This window comes from Hyla sarda, unplaced genomic scaffold, assembly GCF_029499605.1.
Source record: "Hyla sarda isolate aHylSar1 unplaced genomic scaffold, aHylSar1.hap1 scaffold_66, whole genome shotgun sequence".
Lineage (NCBI taxonomy): Eukaryota > Metazoa > Chordata > Amphibia > Anura > Hylidae > Hyla > Hyla sarda.
Genome location: NW_026610675.1, coordinates 310,455 through 322,928, shown reverse-complemented (window position 1 = coordinate 322,928; position 12,474 = coordinate 310,455). Strand labels below are relative to the sequence as shown.

The 12,474-nt window shown below is 44.4% G+C and overlaps 1 protein-coding gene across 1 annotated transcript; it reads right to left on the bottom strand.

The window, feature by feature from the left end:
* Positions 1–742: 742 nt before the first annotated feature.
* On the bottom strand, positions 743–5,522 carry LOC130342880 (E3 ubiquitin/ISG15 ligase TRIM25-like). The gene is made up of 2 exons (XM_056554295.1): positions 3,511–5,522; positions 743–785 (listed from the first exon to the last, which is right to left on the bottom strand). The coding sequence occupies exon 1, from the start codon at positions 5,231–5,233 to the stop codon at positions 3,659–3,661; it is 1,575 nt and encodes a 524-aa protein (XP_056410270.1). The 5' UTR covers positions 5,234–5,522; the 3' UTR covers positions 743–785; positions 3,511–3,658.
* Positions 5,523–12,474: the final 6,952 nt, after the last annotated feature.

Genomic DNA, 12,474 nt, shown 5'->3' with positions numbered 1-12,474 from the left:
TGACCTGCAGTCCTATGTAACACCACAGATAACACAGTGATAACTCTCTGAGTACAGATAATGTATAGATGTGACCTGCAGTCCTATGTAACACCACAGATAACAGTGATAACTCTGAGAACAGATAATGTAATAGATGTGACCTGCAGTCCTATGTAACACCACAGATAACACATTGATAACTCTCTGAGGACAGATAATGTATAGATGTGACCTGCAGTCCTATGTAACACCACAGATAACACAGTGATAACTCTCTGAGTACAGATAATGTATAGATGTGACCTGCAGTCCTATGTAACACCACAGATAACAGTGATAACTCTCTGAGTACAGATAATGTATAGATGTGACCTGCAGTCCTATGTAACACCACAGATAACAGTGATAACTCTCTGAGTACAGATAATGTATAGATGTGACCTGCAGTCCTATGTAACACCACAGATAACAGTGATAACTCTGAGTACAGATAATGTATAGATGTGACCTGCAGTCCTATGTAACACCACAGATAACACAGTGATAACTCTCTGAGTACAGATAATGTATAGATGTGACCTGCAGTCCTATGTAACACCACAGATAATGTATAGATGTGACCTGCAGTCCTATGTAACACCATAGATAACAGTGATAACTCTCTGAGTACAGATAATGTATAGATGTGACCTGCAGTCCTATGTAACACCACAGATAACACAGTGATAACTCTCTGAGTACAGATAATGTATAGATGTGACCTGCAGTCCTATGTAACACCACAGATAATGTATAGATGTGACCTGCAGTCCTATGTAACACCACAGATAACAGTGATAACTCTCTGAGTACAGATAATGTATAGATGTGACCTGCAGTCCTATGTAACACCACAGTTAACACAGTGATAACTCTCTGAGTACAGATAATGTATAGATGTGACCTGCAGTCCTATGTAACACCACAGATAACAGTGATAACTCTCTCAGTACAGATAATATATACATGTGACCTGCAGTCCTATGTAACACCACAGATAACAGTGATATCTCTCTGAGTACAGATAATATATAGATGTGACCTGCAGTCCTATGTAACATCACAGATAACAGTGATAACTCTCTGAGTACAGATAATGTATAGATGTGACCTGCAGTCCTATGTAACACCACAGATAACACAGTGATAACTCTCTGAGTACAGATAATGTATAGATGTGACCTGCAGTCCTATGTAACACCACAGATAACACAGGGATAACTCTCTGAGCACAGATAATGTATAGATGTGACCTGCAGTCCTATGTAACACCACAGATAACACAGTGATATCTCTGAGTACAGATAATGTATAGATGTGACCTGCAGTCCTATGTAACACCACAGATAACACAGATAACTCTCTGAGTACAGATAATGTATAGATGTGACCTGCAGTCCTATGTAACACCACAGATAACAGTGATAACTCTCTGAGTACAGATAATGTATAGATGTGACCTGCAGTCCTATGTAACACCACAGATAACACAGTGATAACTCTCTGAGTACAGATAATGTATAGATGTGACCTGCAGTCCTATGTAACACCACAGATAACACCGTGATATCTCTCTGAGTACAGATAATGTATAGATGTGACCTGCAGTCCTATGTAACACCACAGATAACAGTGATAACTCTCTGAGTACAGATAATGTATAGATGTGACCTGCAGTCCTATGTAACACCACAGATAACAGTGATAACTCTCTGAGTACAGATAATGTATAGATGTGACCTGCAGTCCTATGTAACACCACAGATAACAGTGATAACTCTCTGAGTACAGATAATGTATAGATGTGACCTGCAGTCCTATGTAACACCACAGATAACAGTGATAACACTGAGTACAGATAATGTATAGATGTGACCTGCAGTCCTATGTAACACCACAGATAACACAGTGATAACTCTCTGAGTACAGATAATGTATAGATGTGACCTGCAGTCCTATGTAACACCACAGATAACACAGTGATAACTCTGAGTACAGATAATGTATAGATGTGACCTGCAGTCCTATGTAACACCACAGATAACACAGTGATAACTCTCTGAGTACAGATAATGTATAGATGTGACCTGCAGTCCTATGTAACACCACAGATAACACAGTGATATCTCTCTGAGTACAGATAATGTATAGATGTGACCTGCAGTCCTATGTAACACCACAGATAACAGTGATATCTCTCTGAGTACAGATAATGTATAGATGTGACCTGCAGTCCTATGTAACACCACAGATAACAGTGATAACTCTCTGAGTACAGATAATGTATAGATGTGATCTGCAGTCCTATGTAACACCACAGATAACACAGTGATATCTCTCTGAGTACAGATAATGTATAGATGTGACCTGCAGTCCTATGTAACACCACAGATAACAGTGATAACTCGGAGTACAGATAATGTATAGATGTGACCTGCAGTCCTATGTAACACCACAGATAACACAGTGATATCTCTCTGAGTACAGATAATGTATAGATGTGATCTGCAGTCCTATGTAACACCACAGATAACACAGTGATATCTCTCTGAGTACAGATAATGTATAGATGTGACCTGCAGTCCTATGTAACACCACAGATAACACAGTGATAACTCTCTGAGTACTGATAATGTATAGATGTGACCTGCAGTCCTATGTAACACCACAGATAACAGTGATAACTCTCTGAGTACAGATAATGTATAGATGTGACCTGCAGTCCTATGTAACACCACAGATAACAGTGATAACTCTCTGAGTACAGATAATGTATAGATGTGACCTGCAGTCCTATGTAACACCACAGATAACACAGTGATAACTCTCTGAGTACAGATAATCTATAGATGTGACCTGCAGTCCTATGTAACACCACAGATAACACAGCGATAACTCTCTGAGTACAGATAATGTAGAGATGTGACCTGCAGTCCTATGTAACACCACAGATAACAGTGATATCTCTCTGAGTACAGATAATGTATAGATGTGACCTGCAGTCCTATGTAACACCACAGATAACACAGTGATAACTCTCTGAGTACAGATAATGTATAGATGTGACCTGCAGTCCTATGTAACACCACAGATAACAGTGATAACTCTCTGAGTACAGATAATGTATAGATGTGACCTGCAGTCCTATGTAACACCACAGATAACACAGTGATAACTCTCTGAGTACAGATAATGTATAGATGTGACCTGCAGTCCTATGTAACACCACAGATAACACAGTGATAACTCTCTGAGTACAGATAATGTATAGATGTGACCTGCAGTCCTATGTAACACCACAGATAACACAGTGATAACTCTCTGAGTACAGATAATGTATAGATGTGACCTGCAGTCCTATGTAACACCACAGATAACAGTGATAACTCTCTGAGTACAGATAATGTATAGATGTGACCTGCAGTCCTATGTAACACCACAGATAACACAGTGATAACTCTCTGAGTACAGATAATGTATAGATGTGACCTGCAGTCCTATGTAACACCACAGATGAGGATATATATGAGTGTACAGAGTGGAGAGAACACATAGCGGACTGTGTGAGTTGTAGTTTTGGAACAGCTGGAGGCGCTCTAGTTTATTGTTTTGGTGACGGATTGTCATGTGACTCTTGTCACGTTTCGGTGATGATCCTTAGGCAGCTCCTCCTCCCGTACACGTCCTCCCATAGGTAGAAGGCCGCGTGCAGCGGTTCGGTGAAGCTGGCGGTGAACGTGTACAGGAGCCTCATTGGGTCGCACAGTTCATAAAAGGACAACTGCCCGGCCTCGTAGTCCAGATGGACCCTGAACCTGAGGACCATGATCCTGTGCGGCACCAGATGGTCCTCGTTGTCGTGCCGTACAGTGTATTCCTCATTCCTCCGGCGTAAGCACCACGACTGCCTATTGTGCCCGATCCAGGACAGATCGCCATGCCTTGCAGCGCTGGCGTACGACACCCCAATTCTCCAGTCCCCCCACTTGCTGCTCTCCACATCCCAGTAATGGCGTCCTGCTGAAAAGCTCTGGACGCTTAGGACCTGACTGTACTGGAATCTCTGCGCTGTTTGCTGTCGGTTCGCTGTATTTTTCGTCCAGGAAAGGATTTTGAGGTTTCCGGCGATCTCTATACTGTTCCCGGCCGTGTCCACATCCAGAGATATATCCACCGCCTCCGATACGTAGACGACGTCTTTCCTGTCGCTCAGTATATGGGATAGTCCACTACGTAAAGCCTCGGAGATTAGTTCTACATCCAGATCCCCCAGCTCCTCGCCGTCCTCTTCCTCCTCAGTATCGGAGACGCCATTGTTGTCCGACAGTCGTTCCTGGAGGAGCGTCACCGGGTCGGCCATACTGCACAGCTCCTCCAATGAACTCATCTTCCCGGCGATCTCGTCCTTCTTCTCCTCCAGCCGCCGGATCTGATCTGTGACTGAGAGCGACACTTGCGCCTCCTGCTGGGAGATGTCACCGTGCAGCTTCGTCTCCAGATCCTCCAGTCGTCTCGTGAGATCTTCGAAGAGCGCGGCGACTTTCTTCTTCGCCTTGGCGGATCTTTCTTTCACGTTCCTCCGGTGTATTTCGAGTCTCTTGATTCTTTTCTCCATTTCCTCTTTTTTGGTTTTTAGCTCCTGCAGGAGATGTCTTATCTCTTCCTTCTTCTTCTCGCCGGCCTCTTGGAGCGTCTGTATCCGGTGTTCGCCGTGTTGCCCGTCCAGCCGGCAGGACACACAGATGCAGGTGGCGTCCTCGGTGCAGTAATATTCCAGGATCTTGCGGTGGGTCGGGCACCTTCTGTTCTCCAGGGACTGGGTGGGGTTAGTTAATACATGTTCCGGGGCCTTGCTGTGGACATTCAGGTGCAGTTCACACAGCGACGCTTCGCACATGACGCAGGACTTGACGGCCGGGACGGGTAAGTGGACGCAGTAGGTGCAGGTGACGCTGAACCCTTGCTGCTCCGTCACCTGGAGGCGCTCTACGATATTGCACAGCGTAATGTTTCTCTGCAGCTCCGGACGCTCCCAGAACACTCGCCTGCAGTTGGGACATTTACAATCCCCGGGTCGGTTCTGGTTCTGGAAAACTTTCTCGATGCAATCCCGGCAGAAGTTGTGTCCGCAGCGCAGGCTGACCGGATCGGTATAGAGGTTCAGGCAGAGAGAACATAGCAACTCCTCCCTCAGATCCGCCATGGCCGCCATCGGTGCAAAGCAGCAGCTGGAATGGAAACCAGAAAAGCAGGAAAAAATAAAGTGCTTGGCCCTTTAAATATGAGGGGGTGACAGGCCTGCAGCTTAAAATGCGGCTGTTAACCCCGTACGTTCCAGGCTGATGTGGTCGACTCTATATTTGGTGAAGTTTTTAGTCTGTTCCGTGTGCAGGGCTGCAGGTCACACAGTCATCCGCCATCTTTCTTTTGCAAACACGAGAGCACTGGGCGGATCAGCTGAGCGCAGGAAGCGTCCAATGGATCGTCCTAAACCCTCAGCCCCCCCCCCCCCCCCGAAGAGAACAACCGCATCACCGCCCACTGCACAGGAATAAGGAAGCAAAATCCTACCACAGCCGTCTCCAAACTGCAGACCTCCAGCTGTTGCAGAACTACAACCCCCAGCATGCCTTGACAGCCATAGGCTCTCTAGTTGGTACAAAACTACAACCCCCAGCATGCCCTGACTGCCATAGGCTCTCTAGTTGGTACAAAACTACAACTCCCAGCATGCTCTGACAGCCATAGCCTCTCTAGTTGGTACAAAACTACAACTCCCAGCATGCTCTGACAGCCATAGCCTCTCTAGTTGGTACAAAACTACAACTCCCAGCATGCTCTGACTGCCATAGGCTCTCTAGTTGGTACAAAACTACAACTCCCAGCATGCTCTGACAGCCATAGGCTCTCTAGTTGGTGCAAAACTGCAACTCCCAGCATGCTCTGACAGCCATAGGCTCTCTAGTTGGTGCAAAACTACAACTCCCAGCATGCCCTGACAGCCATAGGCTCTTGGTACAAAACTACAACTCCCAGCATGCCCTGACAGCCATAGGCTCTCTAGTTGGTACAAAACTACAACTCCCAGCATGCCCTGACAGCCATAGGCTCTCTAGTTGTTGCAAAACTGCAACTCCCAGCATGCTCTGACAGCCATAGGCTCTCTAGTTGGTGCAAAACTACAACTCCCAGCATGCCCTGACAGCCATAGGCTCTTGGTACAAAACTACAACTCCCAGCATGCCCTGACAGCCATAGGCTCTCTAGTTGGTACAAAACTACAACTCCCAGCATGCCCTGACAGCCATAGGCTCTCTAGTTGTTGCAAAGCTACAACTCCCAGCATGCTCTGACAGCCATAGGCTCTCTAGTTGGTGCAAAACTACAACTCCCAGCATGCTCTGACAGCCATAGGCTCTTGGTACAAAACTACAACTCCCAGCATGCCCTGACAGCCATAGGCTCTCTAGTTGATGCAAAACGACAACTCCCAGCATGCTCTGACAGGTTGGGCAACTTTGGTGTAGGACAGTGGTCTCCAAACTGTGGACCTCCAGCTGTTGCAATACTACAACTTCCAGCATGTATTGGTAGCCACAAATTTTCCAGTGATTGCAAAACTACAATTCCCAGCATGCAAGGTATGTGTGAGTTGTAGTTCTGCAAAAGCTGGAGATACACAGGTTGGGAATCACTGGACTAGGGCAGTAGTCAACAAGCTGTGGACCTCCAGCTGTTGCAAAACTACAACTCCCAGCATGCCTGGACAGCCAACGGATGTCCGGGCATGCTGGGAGTTGTAGTTTTGCAACAGCTGGAGGGCCACAGTTTGGAGACCACTGTCCTGTGACACATATTTAAAAACAATTTCCTTGTTTAGTAAACAGACAGGATACAATGTATCACAATAGGCAAAATGTATCAATTATTCAGGACAGAGATTGATACCGATGATGTCTTCAGCTCACAGAGGATTTCCTGCACTGGACACAGTGTAACAAACCTTCAGCTCTGAGCAGAGATGGGTCAGGATGACTTGACAGCAAGCAGAGATATTAAAAATGGCGAGAAATGAAAGGTGTCATTGTATGGCGCAAAAGGGGAGGAGGAAAAAACGAAAACGCAAAACTGAGCGGCTGTGCTCGCTGTCAAGTCATCCTGAGCCGTCACTGTCTAGAGCTGAGGGTCTGTTACATTGTTTCCAGTGTAGACAATACATCAGCACAAATCTCTGACCGTTTGATACATTGTATCCGTCTCTTAGGAGATGTTGTTTTCTATTATGTAGCACATTAATAATATGTAAATTAAAGTCAATATTAGTTTTATTTTGGACACATTTCAAGTACATGATTTTTGACCTTTCCGGGTCTATAATTCAGTTGTCGAACCTAAGAAACGTTCAGGATGAATTGAAAGAGGAGACAGGCTGGAGACTGATAGTGTTATGTGAATAAAGATGCTGAAAACCCATCATGACCTGGTCCCATTCACACAGCTGAGGGGTTGTTACAATGTGGGCAAATTCTAAATACTACAGTTATGACCATTCTGGTTGTCTTTCTGGGTCTATAATTTAATTGTTGAACCTAAGAAACGTTCAGGACAAAGATGAGAATGACTGGAGACTGAGATTGTTCTGTGAAAACCAATCATGACCTGGTCCCGTTCGCAGAGCTGAGAGGTTGTTACAATGTAGGCGAATTTAAAATACATGAGTTTTGACCTTTCCGCTAGTTGAACCTAAGAAATGTTCAGGAGGTACAAGCAAGTCGAACCGGCTCTACCCCGGGCTTCAGCGCACGGACAGGACCAGGACTGGATCCAGAGAAATGCAAAAGAAGAAGAATGTCCAGCGCACACACGTATAAAACTGAGCTGCTTTATTGCATAGTTGCCATGGGAAACATCGGACACTCAGGTAACGTGACGCGTTTCGGCCAGCAAGGCCTTAGTCATACACATGTTACAAGCACTTAGATCGTTTATATATGCAGGGTGGTAGTGTCCCGGGCGGGGCTAAGCCCCGAATCATGTGACATCCCACCTGCACATATAATTACAAACAATGTTAAAACGTATGTATCAAATCTTTATTTCAGCACATCTATAACAAAATTCATTGTATAAAAGAATTAAGACATTGTTAAAATAAATCTTATGCACCAGTTGTGTATGTTTGGTTCAAAACCTAGAGAACCAGACTCCATCCTTTTAAGCATATATCAGATGGTGATACACAACTAGCACTAGGACCTGAAGAATTATAGTGTAGAACTGGGAGAACGGTTATTTAACAGAGCAAGAGATGCAGTTTGTTAAATCTCATGACAGAAACGGATACAAGAAAAGGGGGGGTTATTTCAATCATCATCTTTTGCACCCATGCAAACATGAGAAAAGAGGGGGGGAGAGATACTGAACAGGCGACTGGAAAACGCGAAGCAACTAAGACATATATAGTAGTATTCGGATTATCATAGAGCCACGGTCATAACAACCCACTCATTTAATAGTGCAAGATCGTATCCAGTCTCCTGTTCAGACCTAGTGGTATCCTAATCTCAAGGGTGAGAATCCAGTATATTTCACGATCCAACACCTTCTGTCTCAGGTTTCCACCCTCTCGATACCTTGTACCACCAGACTAGAGGTATTTCCACCATGTACCTCAGCACAATGCTTACTGACCATTGATACGTGCCGTGCCTGAAAATGTGCAATATCTGATAGATGTTTACGTACTCTAATTTTTAGTGGGTTAATGGTGCAACCCACATATTGCACATTGCAGGCGCGGCACGTAAACAGATATACAACTCCAGCTGTGTTGCAATTGATGTATTGTCTGATGTTAAATGTCTTATTATTGCTAGTGGATGTAAATGACACTGAATTGTTCATGTAATTACAACAAATACACTTTCTAGATCCACATTTGTATGTACCTTGGCAACTAAGCCAAGTAGAGACTTTTTTCGGAGAGGTAGAGAAGAGGCTGGGGGATAAAGTCTGGCCCAAAGTTGGGGCTCTCCTGGATACAAACCTAATGCCCCCGTTCAATGCCGTCCGAAACTCAGGATCTGTGTGTATAATCGGCATATTCTTTTTAATGATGTTGCTGATTATTTTGAACTCAGTACTGTATTGAGTAGAAAAGACCACAGGTGAACTAAGGCTATGGATTTTCTTGCTATGTGTATTTTCTTTTATTCGATCACAATGACCCTTTTTAATAGCAATGTTGTGCGCCTTTTTGATAGTCCATTCAGGGTAGCCGCGTTGCTTGAGTCTGTTGCTAATAGCAACCACTTCGTTCGAAAAATCCTCATCGAGCGAGCAATTGCGGCGTGCCCTGATCATTTCTCCTGTGGGTAAGTTCTCGATTACATGTGAGGGGTGACAGGAACCGGCATGCAGAATGGAATTTACTACAGTAGATTTTCTAAATGTGCATGTAATGATATTGCCGGTATCGCTGTCACCCCGCAAAGTAAGATCCAAAAAATTAACCACATTACTCCCCAGGCCGATAGTAAAATGGAGGTTAAGCTCATTTGAGTTCATGAACTCTTCAAACCCCTGTATGACCGCCATATCGGACCCCCAAATAAACAGGAGGTCATCGATATAGCGGCCATACCACAACAGACCAGGGGAGAAGGGGTTAGTGGGGGCGAAGAGAATCCCCCTCTCCCACCAACACATATAAATGTTAGCGAGAGAGGGGGAGAACTTCGCCCCCATAGACGCTCCTGTCACCTGCAGATAGAACTTAGAATCAAACATAAAAAAAATTGTGACCAAGGAGATATTCAACGGCCAAAATTATGAATTCACGTAAGTTGACTGGATATTGTGAATAAGTGTTTAGACACCATGTAAGTGCACTGATGGCTAATCTATGTGGAATGACCGAGTACAGGGAGGTCACATCAGCTGTGATCCATCTGCACTCAGGTCGCCACTGTATACAATTCATCATACTTAAGAGATGTTTAGTATCCTTGATATGGCCAGGTATCATGGGTATAAGGGGCTGTAACAGAGAATCAACCCATTCACATAATCTTTCGTTCAATGACGAGATGCCTGCCACAATGGGCCTAAGTGGGGGAGGAAAAGTGTCCTTGTGCACCTTGGGGAGGGAGTGGAATATAGGTATGACCGGATCCTGAATAATAAGGTAATCTGCAATCTTTTCAGTCATACACCCACTCTCGACCCCAAGGCGCACAAGAGACATAAGGTGATTTTTGAATTGGGCTGTGGGATTACTGGACAGGGGTCTGTACGTATCAGTATCTTCCAACATTCGCGTGTTCAATTTATGATACAGACCACCGTCCAGAATCACCACAGCCCCCCCCTTATCGGCCTGCCTAATCACAATCTGGTCTAATTTATGTGGTTCAGTTAAAGCCAGACGTTCTTGTGTGGTTAGGTTGTGGTGGATGTTTTTGTTATCAGACAGAACCATCAGTATCTCACGCTCCACGGTCTCCTGGAACAAGTCCAATACCGGGGAGCGTGAGGCAATGGGGTAGAAGCCAGGGTTGGAGGTATGAAATTCAGGAACCCTATATTCGGAATTACCATCATTTAACTCCTGTAGCTGCGTACTAACTACTAGATCCCTGAACTCCGACCCACATACACCTGTTGGAATGTAAGTATAATCAACACCCTCATGCAAAGCTTGTTGCTGCAAATCATTTATCGATGGTGTAGAGACATCCAACACATTATCGGAAATACAATTACTCTCTATGCATGAAAAGTGTTTACGTATAGTAATATTTCTAACAAAACGATTCACGTCCAGCATAGTTTGGAAAAAGTCCAGTCTGTGGGTAGGTGAAAATGATAGTCCCCGAGAAAGCAAAGATAACTGAGTCTGAGTAATAACGGTAGCTGATAAATTGAATATAGGGATACAGGTTACCTCTTGTTCTGGCGTGTGAGTATTTTTTCCGGTGCGGTGTTTCCTCCCCGCACGTCGTTTTTTGACTGCTGTTTATTCTGCACTCTGGGGTTTCTGGGAGTCAGCAGGGGTGAAGATGCGGCATTCGGAATCGTGGAATGGAGGTTAGTATCGCACTCGCCCGAATCCAATTCACTGGCTTCAGGAGAAGAAAAGCTGACCCTGGAGTCCTTTCTTTCAGGGCGCTTGCCTTTCTTACCCCGGTTGTATCTCCTCTTCTTTAATATAGACTTGGGGGTTTGTGTGCCGGGTTCCTGATTAGGCCATAGAAAAACGGACTGGGTCTGGTAATCCTCCAAATCACGTAAGAATTTTTGTTGTTTGGTCTCCACAATTATAGTCTCTAACTTTGAGATGTTGTCTGTTATTTGTTCTTCCAAATTTTTATAGTTTGGAATGTCTTTATACTGTTCCAACGATGTACGTATTGTGGAGATTTTTTCATTCACCTCAGTTAGGGCTTTTTCTTCATATTGGATGAATAAATTCACAAATCTCTGTGAAGAATCGGCCAGTAAAAACTCCCAGTCCGCCTTAAACTCTGGTGAGAAAATACCTCTAGTCTGGTGGTACAAGGTATCGAGAGGGTGGACAAACCACTGAGAGGTGGAAACCTGAGACAGAAGGTGTTGGATCGTGAAATATACTGGATTCTCACCCATGAGATTAGGATACCACTAGGTCTGAACAGGAGACTGGATACCGCTAGGTCTGAACAGGAGACTGGATACGATCTTGCACTATTAAATGAGTGGGTTGTTATGACCGTGGCTCTATGATAATCCGAATACTACTATATATGTCTTAGTTGCTTTGCGTTTTCCAGTCGCCTGTTCAGTATCTCTCCCCCCCTCTTTTCTCATGTTTGCATGGGTGCAAAAGATGATGATTGAAATAACCCCCCCTTTTTTTGTATCCGTTTCTGTCATGAGATTTAACAAACTGCATCTCCTGCTCTGTTAAATAACCGTTCTCCCAGTTCTACACTATAATTCTTCAGGTCCTAGTGCTAGTTGTGTATCACCATCTGATATATGCTTAAAAGGATGGAGTCTGGTTCTCTAGGTTTTGAACCAAACATACACAACTGGTGCATAAGATTTATTTTAACAATGTCTTAATTCTTTTATACAATGAATTTTGTTATAGATGTGCTGAAATAAAGATTTGATACATACGTTTTAACATTGTTTGTAATTATATGTGCAGGTGGGATGTCACATGATTCGGGGCTTAGCCCCGCCCGGGACACTACCACCCTGCATATATAAACGATCTAAGTGCTTGTAACATGTGTATGACTAAGGCCTTGCTGGCCGAAACGCGTCACGTTACCTGAGTGTCCGATGTTTCCCATGGCAACTATGCAATAAAGCAGCTCAGTTTTATACGTGTGTGCGCTGGACATTCTTCTTCTTAAGAAATGTTCAGGATGAAGATGAGAAAGACTGGAGACTGAGATTGTTATG